This window comes from Larus michahellis, chromosome 6 (genome assembly GCF_964199755.1).
Source record: "Larus michahellis chromosome 6, bLarMic1.1, whole genome shotgun sequence".
Lineage (NCBI taxonomy): Eukaryota > Metazoa > Chordata > Aves > Charadriiformes > Laridae > Larus > Larus michahellis.
In genome coordinates, this window is record NC_133901.1 from 58959514 (window position 1) to 58980433 (window position 20920).

The following is a 20920-nucleotide window of genomic DNA, read 5'->3' on the forward strand; positions in this document are numbered from 1 at the left end:
TTTTGACCAAAAATTCAGTGTCATTGGAAAAGGCGGAGTATTGAGGAAGAAGATAGAAGGCCAATGGATGAAAATTTTTCATCCCAAAGAGTGAATCGTTGTGCTCAAAGGCACAAGCCAGTGGTTGATGAATCAGGAAGAAACTGCCTTCCTCTATCAGCTGAAGGGTGTTTCACCCCTTCGTTTGAAGCGGCTGATCTCAGCTGCTGTGAGAGAGACATCTGGTATTGCTCAGTGTGGCAGCTCCCATCCTGAAAAGCAAACACATCCTGCCTTATACAGGAAGGCAGAAGTCTGCAATTGCCTGCAGTGACGAGTGGATTATGCGATGTGTAAGCAGCTTTACTTAATGGTGCCGGGTAAGATGTAACCAGTCAGCAAACTGAGTTGGTCAAGGATTTATGAGTTCCAAAGCACTCCCTTGTGGCAGTGAGTCCCTTGCCTGATTTAAATTGCTGGTGCAGTATTTCATTTGCCCCTAGCAGTTGGCAGACAGAGCAGTGTTTTGCTTGTGCTCAGACCCTAACCTGTCCTGTCTTGTGTGGACTAGATTGAAAAGTGAGAACAGACTAGTGGATCTTCAGCAAACCCGGATTTGTCACCAGGCCCTCCTCATAGTTAAGTTCACACATGCCATGCAAGATTAAATGTTAACGTCACCAAGGTACTTCACATAGTAAGTGTAGAGAGAGGGCATCAGGAGCTGCAGAATCCTGCTGTTGTCTCACGCTCCATTTGTCCTCGCTTATCTAGTTAGTTTAAAGAAATGGTTCTTCTCTGTATCTGCACTGTTTGATCCAGCACCACGTGGTACACTTTATCTACAGTTGTTGCACGGTTCCCATCCAGTTTAGTATCTCTGTTTTCATTTATTCCAGATTGTTGGGGTTTGCACTGAGGAACTGCATGCAGCTCAACAGTGGAACGGGCAAGGGATCTTGGAACTGCTTCGGACTGTCCCGGTGTAAGTCCTCATACAGCCCATATAGGGGAGCATTCCCATAGAGAACAATTCAGTTGTTTATTTTTATTAACAATCTTTAACTTGTTGATGGAACTTATTTAAGCCTGTGCTGTAGCGAGAGATGGGAATTCATTGCAAATCTGTTCTCACGCACAGACACTTAGATCACAAATTAATGCATGTGGAAGTCCACATGTTCAGGGTGAAACAAAATGAGGTCTTGAAAGCTTAATTTCCTTCCTCTTATGCCTGCAGCGTTTTCTCATTGGTTCTTCCTGAGAGAGCTGGGGTAACTGTTACTGCTGACCTCTCTGTGTAGTTGAAAAGAAAGGAAGGAGAGGGTCTAATTTCCAGTGCGTAGCAAAGCTTGGGTATTGCCTGAAAGTGAGAAAGTCCCTTTCAAATTGGCCCCACTTTTGGTGGGCCAGTTTGCAGTAGGAGGAGTGTTCATGCAAGTGAAGTTCATTGTTATTTCTCCCATGGCAAAACAAAGATGTCGTTAGGTTAAGGAGGAGATGGGTTTAAAATGTGAAATGATATATTGATACTCTATTTGCTGCCAGGTTGCAGCTAAACTTTTTTGGCTTGCAGATGTTTTGTTTAAATATTTTTCTCTTATATTTAGTAGAAGTGTTGTGGTTTTGGCCAAATTGGCCAGTGACAGATGCTCTCCTCCTCCTCTCCTCTCTGCATACCATTCCTTGGCACTAAGTGTAAACATTGGTCTTACCACTCTGAGAACGAACTGTTTTCAGCACAATATACTGTTACTTTCAGAGAATTAGAAGAGGCCTAGCTAAGAAGTAAAATTACTGAACAGAAAGTTGGTTCTGTTGTACCTCAAACCAGGACAAGAAGTTATTGCTGTGTGATTGTAGCTCAAAAGATTTTTTTTTTTTTTTTTTAAACAAAATGGTTCTGAGTTTGTGTTCCTGGGCACAATAGTACAGTCTCTAGTGTCACAATGGCCTTTAATTGATTGATTATTTGGAAGAGCCTTTGCTGATGGACTTCTTAAACTTGAACTCTTCCCTTTTAGGCACAAGTGCAGATCATTCATGCGAATGCCCTAGAGTAGAGTGAATTTGTCCAGCTGCAAGCTTTGTTTCTGGGACCCCGAGACAATAAACACTGTCTGCAGCTCCCTTGGCTCCTCTAAGTCAATACAGATACAGCACCCCTCTCCGCAGTCTGTTGTCATGTTGGTTTTTGGCTTTTGTGCTGTGGTACAAGCACCTTTCCAAGGATAAAATGAAACCCAAATGTGCATAATTTGAGGCAAAGCTGCAAACTACTAAGCTGCTGACATAAAGTCGGGGTAAAAGTCTCTTGCATCCCAGTGAGGAACTAAAGCAGGTCACACCTCTGCAGTTAATAATTAACAGCTTCCAAAGTGATGTGAAAAAAGAGTGGCTGTTGATGCACCTGAAAATCTATATAATATTAACTTTTATTTTATTGCTCCCACTTCAAGTGCTTTAGGAGGCTGTAACACAGACAAGGCCAGAGGAGGGGGCTTTTGACTGCAGTAACAAAGTATCTCCTGAAAAAGGTGAAAATTTTTCTGGCAATGCCAAAAGACTTCAGTTTTTACTTCAAATGAAAAGCACCATCTAAGGCTGACTTCTGCAGTCTGCCTGCACTGTGACCTGAAGTAAAGTCTCCGAGTAGTTCACAGTAATCTGTTTTGTATCACCTTTGTGGGGAAACATCTTGACCCTTCCGACTTCTATTGCTAATGAAAACAAAGATTTCCCTGAACCACCTGAGTACTCGGCCATTAAGTACCAACTGGGCAAAACGTCTACTGTGAGAATATTTATCAGAGCAATAAGCTTTTTACCGTACCGAACATGACTGCTGATCTCAGCAAAAAGTGCAGTCCCACTGGGACCCTGCTGCATCTTTAGATTCGTAATAGAGGTATAAATCTTGACCCCATGCCTTGCCCATCTTTCTTAGACCTAGGCTACACTGGACTTCTCAGTCCCAAGTCAGTTACCTGTGAGATTAAAACCCAGTTCAGTCTTGTATGAGTAAGTGGGTCCGTGTAGGGGATAGCCTGTGTCAATCCTGACTGCTTTGGAAGACTTGGTGGTGCCAGACACTAGGCAGATAACAGCTAGGTCATGGAGGGCTTTCATTATGTGTTTGAGAAATGTAAAGGACAAATACATGCTATGGGATGTATACACAACAAAGAGGGGCTTCTAGGCTTGTTTTTAAACTCTACCTTGTGCTTCCTTCCTGCGCAGGTCGACTCTGAGGACTAGCAAAAGTGCTTGTTCGGTTCATTACCTTTCTTTCTTTCTTTCTTTCTTTGTAGAGCTGGAGGCCCCTGGTTGATAACAGATATGCGAAGAGGAGAGACAATATTTGAGATTGATCCACATCTGCAAGTATGTCTTTAGTTAATAAAATGTCATGTCTTTTGTAGTAGCCAGGGAGAATTGGTTTAATGGTATTAAACAGTTCTGTTATTTTCTGTAAAGGTGCTGTAATCTTCTCAATGTTTTCAATAATGCCAGAAAAGTCTTAGAGATTCCCTTTGCCCTCTCAGAGCTGATTCAAGAGTGCACATGTCCAGCCTCAGGTGGATGGCAGCTCTAGGAAGAAATTTAGAGAAGGGGGACCAGGAAAACAGAATCTCATGTATGATACAAATTGCTAAGATTTGGACTGCATGTTTTAGAAAGGAGGAAAATAGAAGATAAAAGAACATAGAACGACACAAGATTCAGAAATGATAGATCAGGAAATTCCTCCTTTGTTTTATATGCAAGCATAAGGAGATATAACATGCAGAAAACTCAAAAACAATTAAGTAATATTTTTTTCACAGCAAATGTGACAGTGTAGCTCATTCCTGTAGGACATTACTTGAGGCCAAGTTAGTTAGCATAGTCTGAGAAATAATGGGAAGCCAAAAGTATCTCATGCAGTCATTAATAATCCATACAGGAAGATATATTAAACCTTTTTCTTCAGAGTTCAAGTTAAATTCTGATGCTTAAAGATCAGAATAGGACCTCTGTGGAGGGGTTACCATCCCATGGGCTACTGCTGATCCATGTGTTTGGAAGACAGTTCTGCATCCCTTCAGCAGAGTTATGGTACTGGAGTACAGGGGTCCCAGGCAAATCCAGTGTGGTGCTGAGCTCGTGTCAGTGAGTCACTGAGTATTCACCTTTAACAGAGAACTTACAGCTTAGCCTGGTAGGGCACGTGCATATGTGCACGTTTTGTACAAGCTATTGCATTTGCGTATGGTCTGCATGTCTGCATCTGATTACCCTCAGTTGCCTCACAGCATCTTTTATTTTGAAAGCTTAAGAACAAAACCGAATTCTACTTTTACTGGTTTTAAGGATTTGTTCATCTAAAATAACCCCAGTCTGAGAAACAAAAAAAAATGTTCCACAAATGTCCCACAGCGTAATATAACTGCAAGTCCTGTAAAGTTTTTAGGCTCTTCAAAATTTTGCCCTCTCCCCTCCTGGAGGGTGTTTGTCTGTTCTCTGCACACTGGTGATTCCTAATGATAACAGCGTTTTCTTCAATTTACTGTAAATGAAAAGTAGCTCAGCTTACTGGAATCTGAGTCAGCCAAGGCAAGTTAAGGCAAATAAAAGAGTACCTCTGCCTCACCAGTGTGTCCTACCACTGAAAGCTGCTATGTCTGTGGTCTTTCCGGACTTCCTCACATTGAAGACATTCCAGTTTCTGTTCTCTCTTGCCCTTGCAGCAGTGCGTATGTGCAGGTGTGTGTGTGTGTACCTCCTGCCGCAGCCCCTGGGGATTCACAGGGCAAAACCTGCTGCTGCGGCACCAAGTCCCTCAAAGAGCCTTTGCTGAGCTCGGGGGAGCAAGGCTGGGTTCAGCCACGTCCTGCGCCTCCCGCTCTAATTAGCGGGGAAAGGATGAAGTGTGGTTCGCTTGGCATTTTCTTGGTGGTGGTGAGAGCTGAAAGGCAGCAGTGGAAGACAGGGGAGGGAGGGGGCAGGCAGAGAAAACGGACAACTTTCCTGGGAGCAGACAAGCGCGTTGCCTGCCTGGGAAGCGGGCAGAGCTTGTTTTGAGGCTGTGTTGTCTCTTGTGGGAATCGGTTGAGGCCTAAACTCAGCCCTGGCAGCAGCAGCTGTACTTTCTGTTCGAAGTTGCCGAGAATGGATCCCAACTAAGATGTCATCCCAGGATGTCGGCAATTAATGCTGTGGCAACGCTGGCTGTTTTCTGTTCAGCCAGGCTTCCCTGTAGGCCATTCAGATTTCCCTGGCAGCACTGTCAAACAATCCCTGTCGCTCCCCAGCTCTGCGCTGATTCTCAGCGCTTTGCTTCTGTTTTAGCAGATATCTCAGAAGAGAATAAAGCTGATTCGAATTTCCTGAGTTGTGGTTGCTGCTCTGCGGGTCACGCTGCAGTGCTCTGGCTCGTTTAGAAAGGGATCAATGACTTATAAGAGCCTCAGAGCATCCCTCCCACATGCTGAGAGGAAAATGGGACAGAAACATCCTTTCTTTGAGGAAGGAAAAAGCTGAACCTCCTTTGCCCTGGGCTCCTCCAACCTCCTGCTCAGGCTGCCCTTTCAAGGGAGGAAGAACAGCCCCTCAGCCCAGGCACATCTTTGCTGGCTAAAGATGGGGTAAAGATGTGCATTGCCCCAGCTGAGAGCCTGAACTGGTTCGGGGCTTTTTTTGTTTTGTTTTTTCCCCCTTCGACATCAATACTTGCAAACGTTATAAAACAGGCATGCAAATGAGGCTGCCTTAGGCCAGCTCGTTTCCATCAGCCCCCCTTGATCTCCAAGGGATGCCAACAGAGCAGCACTTCTTCCCCTGAGGAAGTGATCTGCAAACCAGCTGAGATGCAGATGACGAGTCCCTTTCTCCCTCCCCAAGGCTCTGCGTACCGTCCGGAGGCCCCGTCTGTCTCTGTGAGCAGGGGCCCTGGCTGCAGGGATGGAGAAGCATGTCCTACCAGAGCCTCTGCCCGAAGGTGTCCTCAGGGCCCCTGGGGCTCTTCAGCTCCCTGCTTAAGGGCAAGTTTGGTGGCTCTCCCATGCTTCCCCAACCACTGGAATGAAAAATGACTGTGCTGACAAGTTAAACCTCCCCATGCCAGCTGATTTGGGTCCTCACAGAGCGCTGCGGAGGGCTCCCGAAGGAGCCACGTGCTAAATCTCACTTAGAGCATCATTTGCATATGTAGGATCGGATGTATTTTTATTTCTTTTTCCACAACTTCTATTTCTGGGTGAAACAACTAATTTTATGTTTAGGATATAACAAAAGAAAATCCCAGCAGATTTATTATTTCTCAGATTTTCCCATTACGTTTTCATGGAAGCCAGTTTCCCCTGATGCCAGAGGAGGATCACAACAAGGAGTAGTCTTTCGGGGAGAAAGACAGAAGGAAGGCAGTCTCTTGAATACTTAAATCTAAGTCAGGACTGCTCCGGTCCTGCCACCAGCCACAGGCATCTGCCACCGCTCTTGGGCCAAAGAGCCAGTTTAGGGAGCTGATCCAGCTTAAAAAAAAAACCCCAAGGAGTTGGCTCAAGGGAAGAGGTAGGACATGGAGGAGGGTGGGACTGCAGCCACTGCGAATTACATCAGCTTCAACTGCTGTGCAACCACACCCTGAGCACTTGTGCTTATCTTTGAGCTGCTCAAATCCTCTCTTGAATGGCCACAAGAACAGGCAATGCCCCTTCTAAGAGGGCGCAGCGTGCGCAGCTGGGCAAGGGGAGGAATGTATGTGGGTTTTAGTCTGGAAACTGCTTCTTAGGGAAGAGATTTTGCAAAGCGCTGGATGCTCCCACGGTCTCTTGACTCCAGTGGCAAGGTCAAACTGGAGGGTAGTAATAACGAGCAGAGAGATCCGCTCCCGTTGTGTGTAACGCAGCTCTGCTCCTTCCTTAAATCTTCCAAGTTTCTTGTCCTGCAAGTGGTGGCACTTACTGCCTGTTCTGAGGTGACCCAGATGTATGCAGTGAGATGGAAGTCTTGCCAGTGCCACTGAGCGGTACCAGAAGTGACACCCCTTCGGAAGAGGGGAAAATGGGCCCGGTTGATTCGGTGCCAGGGGCGAGGTGACAGCGGTAAGAGCAGCCCTTCCTCGGTGTAGCTCAGCCCTGAGTTTGTTCAGCTCAACATTACCCCCTTGTGGGACATAGGTGGAAATTCAGACTAACACCGGTTCCCCGGGCAGGTAGGTGTCCTGTGGAAGTTTTGGCTGTAGCTTAGGGCGGTCTTGCAGGCAACAAATGCACGCGTCCTTGAGATGATGCATAATGTCTGAGAGTATCCAGCTGCTTGTGACTGGGGTGTGACACCTTCCTAGACCCAAACAGCAGTTACGTGCTTGGAAAGTCCAACTTGCAAGGGAGGGAGTTTGTGTATTTTGCCGATAGAGAAAACTATGCAAAAGCTTTGACATTGTGAACAGACCTGTGTCTCCCTGCACGTTTGTCCTTTACTGAACACCCCAGCACGTTGAAAAGCAGTGGTTATCCCAGTAGTTTGCAAATTATGAACTCTTGTGAATGATGGAGTCTCTGTGAGCTGTTTTCATTGTGGGACTCCTTGGTAAGCTTGGAAAGAGAACTTAAATTTAGTTATTCAGGGATTTGTTATCATTGACATACAATAGGTAGACTGCCAAGCTGTGCTTTATAATGTAGTCTCATAAATGCTTTAAGTTGATATAAACTGGAGCTAATGCTAAAAGAAGCAACCCTGCATAACCCAGGCCATTGATTTCCACCTTTGTCTTTCCCAGCTTTGTGCCTGCCAGAGCCAGGTAGTAAAGTAGTGGGGAAGGGACAGGAGTTCAGACCGACCTGCTATGGAAAAGGTCTGTTCCAGTTCAAACCAGCTGTCTGATTTGGCTCAATGTCTGTTCACCCTTAGCTGATACATCAGAGTACGGGGCCAGAGAGTGGAAACTGGCCGTGAATGGGGGATATGCAGGAGCTGCTGAAGGTTGGGTTGAGCCAGGGTGGGTTCCAGGTCAGGTTCAAGCCACACACAAAAAAGTCTTAGGGTTTTGGATCTTTTCAAGCAGGAGAGAGTCGACAAAGGGATTGAGACAGATGGCTCAAACCTGAGTGGAGTGAGTGCCAAATGTGCCTGGGATGATCTCAGCCGGCCCCCGGAGGATGACGAAGACAGCAGGAGCATTTGCATTGGGACCCAGCCACGGCGGCTCTCCGGGAAAGGTAAGAGGTCCTGGGCCGAGTTGCTACCATGGCCTTTCAGCTTCCTTTCTGATGGGTCTGGGTAGTGGGCTGAGTCATGCAGCATCTTGGGGTGCACAGCGAGCACCACATTTACTGGAAGGCTCAGTATGTCTCAGGGGAGCAAAATGAATTTTAGTGTGGCGTCTTTGAGGAAGGCAGGAGAGAGGAAAAGAGATCTTTGCATTGTTTTGTCTAAATGACAAAGAAACAAGTTTTGTTTCTTTCAGTTTTTAGGCTATTTCTAACTTAAGTCCGCAAAGTTTAACTGAGCACTGGGTGAAACCAGGACTGTAAACATCTGTAAGGTGAAGCAACTGGATTTTCCCAGGCTGCGCTTGCTTTTTGACATTGTCGCTTCTTGGGTGACAAGTTGGACTGACACTGCACATTGCTGCTGAACTCAAGTGATTCTTGCAAATACGGAACTCTGGAAAGAAGAAATAAAATACGGTGGAGTTCCCCTTGGCAGTGAGATGCCATCTGAGGGTACAGATGTCATAGCCTTACACATGCTTGAAATTATGCATGTTATCTTTCTAATGGGTGAAGTAATGTAAAATTTGAGGGCTTGAGACTTCCTGGAATGAACTATGGTTTCCACAGGAATGGTATCTTACTTGCTTTTAAGTTTATGGTAAAAAAAATATTTAAATGCATATAGGGCTTCTTCTGGCTTCTATGCAAATATTTTGAATTGCACTGGATCTAAAAAGGCTATTTTCCCTCAGCTCTGCAAATGAAAAGCCCAAGACAGGTATACATGGTGGTACTTGTATATCTTTCAAATTATTTTGAAATCATTTGGATATTTTTTTCTCTACACGATTCCCACAATTCTCAGAAAAATATGAGAAAACTTCAAAGAAAGGCGGGAAAGCATCCTATTAAGTATTTGGCCACTAGACATTATAGGAAAATGAAAAAGTAAAAAGACTGCATCTGAACTGCATAATTTGCAGTTTATTTTCAAATGTGAGCTTGAGGATAAAGTTTGCCCTGCATAAAATTCCTTTCTTTTGTGAATCTTATTGTAAATTAACCAACAGATTTGCAAAGCCAATTGCAAAAACTCAGCGACCTCCTTGCACTTGTTTGGTAAAGGAACAAATTCCTGTTATGTCTAATGGGAAAAGTGACTTACAGTGCAAAGGCTGGAAGTGTGAGGAGGTTCTGTGAGAGCTGCAGAAACAGCAAACACCTCATTTATGAAAGGATACAAAACTACTCAGAATTTCCTCATCAGAAGGGCTCAGGCCCAAAGGTTCCAGCTCTCCTTGCCTGACATAACATCACAGCCCAAACCAAGAGAATTCAAGCTGACTTTATAAAGGGAAATAACTCCTAAGGTGCAGGAAGAGATTATAAAAATTTACCTTAGAAAGCTGACATCTCCTTCTGTCTGTGATGTTTCTGGGGACTCTAAATCATGTTTTAAAAAATTTTCTTTGCAGATACGGAGCAAATCAGGGAGACTTTGCGGAGAGGGCTTGAGATTAACAGCAAACCTGTTCTACCTCCAATAAATGCACAAAGACAGAACGGGTTGAACCATGACCGAGCACCGTAAGTTTCACCTTGCACACTCAGGTGGTGGGAGGGGGGAGCCTAAAGAGCTCAGTGTGGAAAACAAAGCTGGGTGGGAAAAGGCTTCACAAGGGGAGAGGAAAGCTAGCAGCACATACTTGGAAAGCGAGAGGACAGAGGTAGAAGAGTTATTCAGGTTGGGTTAATGGGGTAGTACTCAGGAGGGCAGACTTTTAGAGAGATTTTAGACAAACCTTGCTAATGGAGAGTGGCTCTGACTGTGTTCTGTAGGACCTGCTCCGCACAGTGTAGTGTTTGAAGTCAGACTGGACTGAGCCCTATAAAATGTACTGTGGGAAACAGTGCTATGGTATCCAAAGAGCTAGGTGGCATAGATGAGCATTTGCTGATATTTTTGCCTGAGCTTTTTGTTTTCAAGCTCATAATTACAAACCTTTTGGTTAAAATGTTGATTTTTTTTTTTTTTTTTTTTTTTTTTTGTAAAGTGACTTTGATCTTGCCTTGCTTAAGCAGGTAGGTACTGGCAGTAATTACATGCCAATACCACCCTGGTCTCTAATAGTCTCTGTACTAACAGGTAATTTAAGCGGGACTAGGTGGGCCTGTAGATCTCTTCTCATTTGTAACTTTTGACTTCAGGGAATCTATAGGAAATTACCTGTGGTTTCAAGCCATCTGCAGTATCTGCACTTCTGCCTTTTTGGGTTTCTCTCCTTCCCCTCTTAGGCTTATTTCAGTTGCTAGTTAAATGTCTTCCTATCAATTTTAATGTTTTCATCTAAATGATACAGAAAGTCATGCATCTTTGCTGCAGTCTTTCATCTTGGTATTTCCTTTGGTTTCGCAGTCTCCAATGAACATTTGTTCTTCCTTCTTTCAAGAGTAATGATCATCATGAAATCAGCTCTTTCCTGTAGTGCCAGGCAGGGACAGCATCCTGCTCTGTTTCAATTCCTATTTCTTTGTTGATTCGAGTATTTCATGAGAAAAATATTCCTCGTACTTGGTTAGGACTCTGATGTCCTTTCTTGTTGCGTTTTGTGGGTGACTTTTGATTTGCCTTACATATGAATGTTTCAGAGTTGCCTAATCCTTTGGGGGAAGTATTATGTCAATTGCTCGTGCTATGTACTAATAAGTAATAGGAGATATTGGTGCTTATAAAAAAAAAAAAATCTCAAGAGGCTTTATTATTGCTTTCGGAATAATCTTACTTTTGCTATATAGTAATTATACGGAGCCAGATTCTGTCCTGACTCAGATTTTGAGTAGTACTTCCCTGCCTGAAGGTTGGTCCCATTGGGCCAGTGGTTGGTCCCATTGGCCCCACTGAAAAAATAAAATGATAGGATCTGATTTGAACAAATCACACCCAACCTTGGAAGGCCCAAAAGTATTGAGCAGGATTTCTCATAGATGCTGGACTCCTGCATGAATCTGCGTGCCCAGTAAAACCTCAGAGTCCATAGTGGTTGAGGACGACCAGAAACATTTGGGGTGCGCATCAGGTCAGGGAGGCAGCTGATGGGTAAACCTTAATGCTGGGAGGCAGTTGTTGCTTAGATAAGAAAGCTTTATGTTGTTCAGGGTAAGATAAACAGAGATACGCTCAAGACAGAGTGGTGAAAGGTTAGCAGAGGTCTAAGATGGAGCACACAAATATTTACTTGGGTTTTTAACTGTTCTGAGATGGAGAAGAAGGCAGGTCAAATTCAGAGCCTCGTATCCGTGACAGTGCTCTTTGTTGAAAATCTCTCTTACCTGTAGCAGCTGCCCACCCACCCTACCTGAAGCCTGAGCGGCAGGAATGGCTGGTTCCCAGTGTTTGCCTCCTAGAAGATCAATACATTTCTCTGAGGTCTATGGTTACTGCTGTGGAAACTGATAGCTAGCCCGTTTCTCCATAATAGCAATTCAATTAAGGAACGAGAGCTATCAGCTGTGTGTCTTGCCAGCAGTTACTCTGGTGATAGTATCAGAAGGATAGAGGAGATTTCCTCAACTTAAACCAGCAGTGTGTCCTAATACTTTCTTCCTCCATCTTACTCACTACTTTGAGAAGAGTTTGGAAAAGGTCTTTTTCTACTTGTGCAGTCGCTTCTCTTCTCCAATCCATGTAGCAGATACAATGGGACTTGTTCAATGCGTTGACCATACTGAGAGGAGTGGTTTGTGCTGGAAAGCAGTGCTTACTCACAACCTCTAACTAACTGGTACTTAAATCAGACTTAATGATTACCCTTAGTGTGGCTAAAACTTATCAGTCAACATATTTTCCAGCACAGTGTGGTATAGGTGAAGCAGAAGAGGAAGATCTTATTAGGTCTCAGCCTTTCTTAATACACTGTCTCAGCATGTCTTACGTGTTTGAGTGAAGTTGCTCAACGTACTATTAAGTACACGAGCACAATCTAGAGACTTGTCTCCAGCTGCTGCAGAGGAATGTAACTCAGGAGTTGAGCGTTTGCATGCACTAATAGATCTACATCCACGTTCCCTACAGGTACCTGCAGTGGCAAAGGCTGAGACACAAAAGGCACAAAACCCAGTGCAGATACAGTCATTTCATGTAAGACTTACAAGGACCTGAGATGAAGGCCAGCTCTGTACATAGATCTAGTCCTTCTGGTGCGATCCTTGCTTGGGCCTGGTGGGGCTGGGACTCAGTTCTGTCCTTCACTGTAAATCTTGTGTAATCAAAGGCAGTCATTTAGCTATTGAGCTTCAGTTCTGCATCTATAAAATGGGACTAATAACAATGTCATCTTCTTGAGGCACCACAAGGATAAATATGTTAATGATTACGAGGTGCTGGCTGATGGGAAGCAGGCTTGTGTGTAATCATATCCTGCACTGTACACACCAGATCACAAAATATCAAACCCGTGGTTCGTTGCAAGGGTCCTGTGAATAACTGGTGCGTTAGAAGCTTCTTGGGAACTTGACAGAAACACTTCGTTGGGGCATGGCACATTGTTCCAAATCTACTTTCCATAGGGAGCACTGCAGAACCCTAGGCCATCAAATTTGCACCCAGCTGACATTAGAATGTTAAAGTCTGACACAGACTCTAATGGCTTCGTGCAGAAGAGGAATGTGCTGTTTATTTATCATAGATTTGCAGCCACCAACTGCTTTCCTAGTAGCTTTCTTCCCTTTCTTTTATGCTAACTCTACCACCCACACACAATCATCTATCAGGGTTTAAAGCAGACAACCTGTTCTGCATTCAGCATCACAAAATAGTATCAGAAACACTCAAACTTTCGAATATTTATTTGTATAAAACGTGGAGGATCCAGATTCCATACAGATCTCCCTGTCTTTGTGTAGTTAGTTTCCAGCGCTTATGCAAAAGCCTCACATTGTTTGGTTGCAGATAGGGCTTGATTCAGAGTTCTGGCTCCAGCAAAGCACATACTTACATGTTAAGCATGCATATTACCAGTTGTTCCCTGTCCCAGAGTCCTAAAAAAAAAAAGTTCCTTTGAGAAAAAGCTGGTTTCTGTCAAAACCCTGTTGGGCAGCTGTAGTACTTTGATTCATTAGTGTTATTACTGTAGACTGTGTAGCCCTTTTTCTCCTAAGGATATGAATAAAAGCACTCTTAATGCTTAAAACTGCATCGGACATCTGTTTCTCAAAATGACTGTTAGCTCAGTTATAAGCAGCCATTAAATCAGTTCGTATGCATTAAACAAAAGAACACGTAAATTAATCTTTGGAAACATGACTAATCATTTCGACCATAGGTAACATAATACTCTTGATTACTGCTTGGAAAAATGAGGCATGTATGAATACAAATGTACTTTACAGCGGCGCATTATTTATTTCTTAGGACCCATCAGCTTAGTAGGTGCCGCTCAAACAGACAGAAAGGCAAGGCTCCGGGTCTCCCAAACTGTGCAGATGCTCTCTTGTTGGATATGGGAAGCTCTTACCAGTGAGGAACGTTTAGCCATCAGATTAAACACTGCTGTTTTAAGACCTCAGTGGGCTGGAAGCTCCAGATCTCAAAGATCAGTGACACTTGTGGATTCTTACTTCATTCGCTATTTAATTTCTTGATGTAATAAGTTCTGGGGCCGAGTCCTTAATTGTCCCTGGCAATTAGCTCTGTGCTCTCCTGTGAGGTAGGTGAGTAGTATCTCCACTTCACAGATGAGGACAGAGGAGTTAATTTGCCACAGTTGCAGTGAGAGCCAGGGTTGGGATAGGGGAATTCTTGACCTTTTCCACCCCTCAAGGGTCCCCTTGATCAGGCAGCGTTGCTGAAAGTGATGTTTTTCTGCCCCTTGGCTGACTCAGACTGTTCTACTGCTCCTGTGAGCTGAGGCATGCAGTAGAAACCTGGAGCTAGCATGCTGCATTACTGCACACGTTGAGGCTAAAATTATCCGTAATTGCTACATTTCATTGTGCTGGGATTCAAGTAATGTCCACACACATCCCCAGTGTCTGAAGGTGAGGCTTGAGTGGTGGAAAAAGGTCTCCCAAGGTTGTGTTACTTTTAATAAGGCTTTTCCAGCATCTCTCTACAGTTTATTGCTCTCCCCTTTCTCAAGAAGGATACGGCAGTGTGGTTCAACATGCCCTATTCCTTCCCATATTTCTGTCTGGGGTTTCCCAGATAACTATGAGTGCGCTGGTCCCCTCATGCACAGCCGTCATTTGTCCAGGGACCCACAATGGATGCCCCAGAGATCTCAAATCCCATCTGCATTCAATTGCCAGGCAGAAAGACAGGTTGAGTCTAGGGAAACCTGAACATATGGTAGCTCTGTGCCCGTGTGCTAATTCCATCCAGCCCTGAATGGTTTCCAGCTGTGCAGGGAAATGAAGGCAGGTTCCTGGCAAACAGAGCAGGGAACAACCCTCCGGCAGGTGGGGCTGGCAGGACTGTCCTGGCTGTGACCTTCTGCTGCACTGCACTCTGAGCATCTCGGGCTGTTGTCCTTCCCTTATGGGGAGAGGGAGGAGTTGTATCACTCCAGAAGCGACACCCCAGAACCCCAGACTGTCACACGCTGTACTTGGTTTGGAGCTCATGAGTAACTTGCAGGACTGGAGTCCACTGCCCATGCTGTTCCTCCGACTTGGTAAATAGGGCATGCCGACGTCTCCTTTCAGTGAGTAGCATTGGGTTAATGCCCAATAACAAGCTCCATCTGAGCAGCATTTCTGAGGAAGCTCTGATGGTAATACCAAGATGTAGGATTTGCTTCGAGGAGAGTCTGCACTTCACTTCTCCCAGTTGCACTGGTTTTGATTGCTGCTTTACTTGGGCGGAGGGGAGCTGTTGTCTGTGTAGCTGGTTTCCTGTCTTCAGTTCTTGGAGGCAAACTTTTACATAAAGGGGAGCATTTCAGCCTTCTCTGAAACTGTCTAGTTCTGGCTAGACTTTCTGATTCTGCAACCGCTAAGCACTAAGTTTCCAATCCAGTCCTGCTTATTTAGGCATGCTCTCTCATCCAGACGCCATTCAGTGGTGTCTTGCTTGAGTAAGGAATGCTGAAGGGGGGAGGCAATACACTTTAGGGAGTGTCTCTCAGCGTGAGGCTGAGTGCTGGGTGACAAGCCTGCGAACTAGAAAAGCAAATGTCTGGAAAACCAGTGTCAGTAGAAGTGCAGAGTGGTCACTGTGCTAATAACTTGCACTTCTACATAGCTTTCCCCATCTAAGAATCCAAAAGTGCTTTGCAAACATTGACTTAATCCTTGCAACACCCCTACGTGGAAAAATGTCTCAGTTTTACAGACGGGGAACCTGAAGCATAAAAAGACTTGTTTGACTTCACCCATGAGTCTGCGGGGTGCCAGTGGCACAGCCTAAATCTCTCGGTCCCAGTTCAGCTGCAGGTCTGGAACAGTCTGGCCCCTGCAAGCACTGACAGTAGTTATTATGCAGCTTTCCAAAGGGATGTGTGAGTGGCAAGAAGATTGTTGCTACTGGCATTGTCCTTGGAGTCCTTCCGTGCCAGGAAGCGCACACAAAACATCTTCACCGTCCGGTTTAACCAGGATGATGAGCGCCCAGGTCTAAGGGCTCAAGCCAGCCTTGTCTCACTGTGACCACAGCAGGAGCTGTGTAACCGTGTCCTCCCCGTTTCTACACTTGCCTCTGTGCGTCTGTGACGTGTCCCGTAACTCTGTGTGCCAAGATGCTTAGGGCTCTTTCCCACAACTGCTGGTTTGCCCTTCAGGGGAAACTGTGGGAAAGACACTGGAAGACTGCTGGCACTTAAGTGATCTTTGACCATATCTTCATTAGGGAGTGAGGAGGTTTGAAATAGCCAGGGAATAGTTGGGAAGGGAAGAAAGGGAAAAAAAAAAAAAAAGAGCCTTTTTAGGCTCTTAGGCTCTATTACACAGCCTTTCTCCCCAGCTGTGTAAGCTTGCACTAAATGGTTTGCATTTGGTACCTCATGGTGCTGCATTTTGTACCAAGGGAGTAAGGAGCAGTGACTGTAACTCAGGTTAGTGGTGCTGTGGGCACCCACTCCTACAAAGAGCCCCTGCCGTGGCCAGCTTCCAGCAGTGTGTCCTTTCTGACTTTTGGTACCTGGGAGGGTAACTTGGAAATGCAGTGAAATTATGTTCCATGTCAGCAACAGAGCTTGGAAGGGAACCGAGACCTCCTTCCGTGACAGATCCATGAGATCAGGCGCTCTGATCATAAAGCAAAACGCAAATGCAAGAATAAATAAACCTTTCTTAATCCGATCAACCTGGTTATTCTTGAATCCCATAAAATAACTGCCAGTGGGGTTGCTTGAGATTGCCATAAACATGACTTATAAGGAGGGGACATCTAAACTTTGCGCAACCCAGTGATTGCATTGGCCATTTTCCAGGATCCCCACGGGCTGCTGCTAATTGGCATAAAATTAAGCAGGTTGCAGCCACCCTCATCTTTAACACAAAGAGAGGGCCCCCGGGAGGCTGCAGGTTCCAGCGTGTGGCTGCCCACATCATGAAGGAGCACAGCACGCCGGGACTTGTAGTCTCCTCGGGCCCTTTCTCCCTGTTGACAGAAGTCTGGGGAAGCTGCAGGCCACATGGGACCCCTTTGCAATGGTTTGACCACCCACTCTCAGAAAAAAAAAAAAAAAAAGAAAAAAAAACCAAACCGAAAAGCAAAACAAACCCCAGCTATGGCTTTGGTTAAGTTCATGGACTGTTAATCAGTATTCACAAGATTTAAAAATAAAAAAACCAACAAACATCATTTCCTCTGTCTATTCTCCGCCCAGAAGCAGACTACTGGTAGAAACCAAAACTGGAAAAAATGGTTGAAAGTCAGCTAAAGTCACCTTGGTAACTGCAGCAATACACTTGCCCAGAACCGGAGACATCAAACCCAACTACAAACAGCTTTAAAGAAACAAAAAGAATGTAATCATCTAAAGAATTAATCTGACAACTGCCCACGTTTACACCTCCCACAAGCTCCCAATCAGAGGGAAATGCGCTTTAATCTCCTCCAACTCCCCTCCAGTTTCACAAAACACGAGATGTGCAGTCCTTAAACTGGGGCATTTCCGGCATGCTGCTTCCATTTAAATCTGCTGCCTTTCCGAATGCAGCAGCCCTGGCTTTTGCAGACTTGTTTTTTCTGGACACTGAGAAACATGAAAATTTTTTTTTGTGTGGGTTGGATGAAGTATTAAATCTGGAATAGACAAAGTTTGCAACATTTTACGTGATAGTCAGCTCGATCTTAGTCATAACAAATAAAACTCCACTGGCTTTTGCTGCTGATTTATTTGGTGATGGGGTGGAGGAAGCAAAGGCTTACGGGTAACTGACAGTCATAAAACCAGAGATGTTAGTGTTAGAAAGCAAACTTTTTCTGCATTTTCTTCTGAGGCTGAAAACTACAAGCTGTGGATGGCAGCGTGTGTTACGACATAACTTTTTATTAATAACAACCTAGAAGTCCTGCTGACCCTTCATCTGGGCCATCACCCTTTGGAAGGGTCAGCACAAGGGTTTCCATTCCCAAAGGGAGAATTTTAATGGGTCTTGCTGAGTCCCTGTGTCATGTGACATGCTCCAAAGTCTGAAAGTGATGGCACCGTGGCCTTGTGTTAGGCACAGTCCACACCATGTCCAGAAGTGCCCGCTACACAAAACTCTGGCTTAGAAAGGTATAGCTTAGAGAGAAGGTTATTTGGTTTCTGCTATTGGTGTTTTGCCCTTAACTTTAAATAGCTGGAATTGTGTGAGCTCCACTAAAGTGAAACAAGAAACACAGGGACCGTGACTATTTTGGAAAAGTTTTGTGGAAAGGATTAATAATTTCGTGTCATTCAAAGTATTAACTACCATTTTGCTTCACTCCTTCACCTTTTTGACAGAAGGGCTGGTTACTTATTAATGTGAAGTCATAATTATTGACAGCCTTAAAGTCATGACAGTTCCGTTTGATAGTTATACATTAGTCAACATCTTCTCTTGAGCGTGTAATGACAAACAGCATTTGCTGGTTTTAATAAGACTTAGAAGGCTTTGCCCCTTGCCTCCAGAATACTGTCGTCATTCCTATTATTGCATTAACATCCGGAGGCTCTTTCCCCTCAGGACCGCAGCCCCATTGTGCTAGCAGCTGTACTGGCTAAGCGTGGTGGAAACCTAAAAACCCACCTTCGGCTTGGGGGGTTTGGACCCCGGGGGTACGGGGAACTGTCCTGCGGCTGTCTGTCCTTCCGAAGCATGAACCTACAGCAGCGATTGCCTGTGTTATGGGACGTGCCCGGCGCACTTAGGCAGTCCAGGTGAGAAGGGCACAGTCTCTTGTCTGTAGCAATAATACTGCTGTAGAGCTCCTGATCTGCTCCGGGCTACGTAAACTCTCGAACTGCACTTAACGAGTGCAAGCTTATGGCCTGCTCGAAAATCATGCGTTGCTAATGGCTGACCCTTTTGGTAGGGATTGATAAATGAATGATTGGAAGCGGTAGACCACAGGCTGACTTTCCCACAGCTCACTGTGTATATAAGATCTGATAAGGAAGTTGAGGCAAAGCTTAGCTTAAGGTCAACTGATCATTAATCAAATGGAACTGCACTTCTCAGGTAATCAGCCTGCAAAACGCTGGCCCACTCCACTCTTTGAAGACCCCACCTACAAAGAGCTGTAAAATGTTTGCTGAAGTAGATTAAACACAGCTTTAAGTGCCACCTATAGACTACAAAGCATGTTGTGTCTTTGCTTCAGGGTTAACCCACCAGACTGACACTCTGCTGACTGTCAGTCCATCAGCCCACCCGGTGCATAAGCTGTATCCTGACCTACTGTGTCCTTGCTGGGTCCATTACTGCTTTTGTGTGTTGCTAAGGCAGAACACGGGGCGCGCTGTACGCTTTTTATCTTGCAGGGAGCTGAGCTGCTCTGACTTTTTTTTCCTGCATCTCTGACCTGGCCATGCAGAGTATTTGCAGGAAGGCGCTGTGAGATGTCGAAGTTTAGCTTGCATCCTCATTTCAGAGTGGGCAGCTCAGCAGCCTGGGTGAAAGGCTCACCTGGGACTAGGTGACCTGGCAGGAGCAATAGGTTGATCTGCTTTGGAAGCCACACTGAACTGTATTACTATGTGTGTGGTGGATGGGAGTAATTTTGGGACAGCACCCAAACATAAAATCAAGTAGATGTGTGATCTAAGTCAGCTTGTGAGGGTCAAGCTGTTTCTTTACAATCATTTCCAGATGTATGTTAAAGGTGGCTCCGCTTGGGTAGAGGAAGGATCCAGGCTTGTTTTAACAGTGTTCCCAAATGGAGCCACAGCTCGATAGCCTTGTTTGGCTTTTGGTCTGTCTGGCACAATGGAACCACATTGCAATGGGGCATCTCTCAGTTCCCTCCTTCTTTCACTGTCCCCCTCCTGTGGTGATTCTGTACTATAGAAACTATCTTAACAAAGTCTTACCTCTGTTAAGTTCATGTGGAATGCCACGTGACAAAAATATAAATCGCGTATCAGACACATCACATCAGTCCATGTCATCTGCAAAAATCATAACCCCCCTGTCCTTCCTTCTTTGTTCTGGACTATCAAGTAAGGGATCACACTGATGCTCTTTGAACATATGAAATGTTTATGGTCAAGTATTTTGAGATATACTGGTTTGATTATCCAGAGGATTCTGTCTGGCAAAGTTCCTAATCATATAACAACATAACCTTTAGTCGTAGCTTCACAATACGCTGGTCTTGCAGAAATGAATGAATAAGAAAGCAAAGCTGCAGTGTTTTAAAGCAGCCCGACTTACAAGGGAAAACAATCTGCCGGTGTCCTGCTCATCACATGTAGAGTCCATCTTTTTGGCTGTTGCACTTCATACTTGTGGGAGCAGAGGGTTCTCAAAACCTGGTAATTCTTCCAAGCCATTTCATAGTGGTTTGGGGGTTTAGAGAGTGTAGTTTTGCTGCAGTTCTTTCCAGAAATTTTATTTCTTGTATGCTGTCAAGGGATGCACCGTGTGTGTGCACCAATTCAGATCCTAGGTCATCAGATCAACGTGAAGATCTGTGTGCTGGGACTGGTAGTCTGAGGGAAGCTGTGTCTGTGTACGGGAGATGAAAACTCAGATGTGTCTTTGTAACAGTGTGCCCCTGTGTCCTGCAGTATTTGCACAATCGCTCTGAAATGCAGCAGAAATAGCACACAGCACTGGGATCATAAATATATGTGTTTTGTCTCTTCTCTTAGAAGCCGTAAGGACAGTTTAGAAAGTGAGAGCTCAGCAGCTATCATTCCTCATGAGCTAATCCGCACGAGACAGCTGGAGAGCGTACACCTGAAATTTAACCAGGAGTCCGGAGCTCTCATTCCCCTCTGTCTAAGGTGAGTGAAGCCATCCTCCTCCTCAGCTTGTGCTAACACGCCGCTTTTGCCTTGTGGCATTGTTTCACCATACAGACATGCATGCAATGGGTCTTTAAAGGCCAGAGCTGAGATATTTTGCCAAAACACATTAGAAACAGATGATTCTTTGCATGTGTGTTCATCGTGGTAAGATTGTTTCTCATTCTTTTTATGTCCTCCAGTGTATTTTGAGTGCTGAAACGGGACAGGGTTAGTATAGGGGTTTTTTTATTAGTCTGATGCTGGCAACTTGGTGAAAAAGAAGGGATGTCTTAACATATTCTGTCAAAGAAATCCCTT

General features: G+C 44.9%; 1 protein-coding gene across 5 annotated transcripts in view; it reads left to right on the forward strand.

The window, feature by feature from the left end:
- SUFU (SUFU negative regulator of hedgehog signaling) overlaps nucleotides 1-20920 on the forward strand; it is a 104229-nt gene that overhangs the window by 58475 nt on the left and 24834 nt on the right. For 3 of the 5 annotated variants that reach the window (XR_012587662.1, XM_074592207.1, XM_074592204.1), the window contains exons 5-9: nucleotides 879-964; nucleotides 3291-3363; nucleotides 8027-8183; nucleotides 9656-9767; nucleotides 20465-20599. Coding sequence is in view for 4 of the 5 variants with exons in the window: in XM_074592207.1 (XP_074448308.1) it covers nucleotides 879-964; nucleotides 3291-3363; nucleotides 8027-8183; nucleotides 9656-9767; nucleotides 20465-20599 (563 nt within the window). In the remaining variant the exon portion in view is untranslated. The remainder of the gene's footprint in view (nucleotides 1-878; nucleotides 965-3290; nucleotides 3364-8026; nucleotides 8184-9655; nucleotides 9768-20464; nucleotides 20600-20920) is intronic. The other 2 variants (XM_074592208.1, XM_074592206.1) reach the window with 1 other exon arrangement.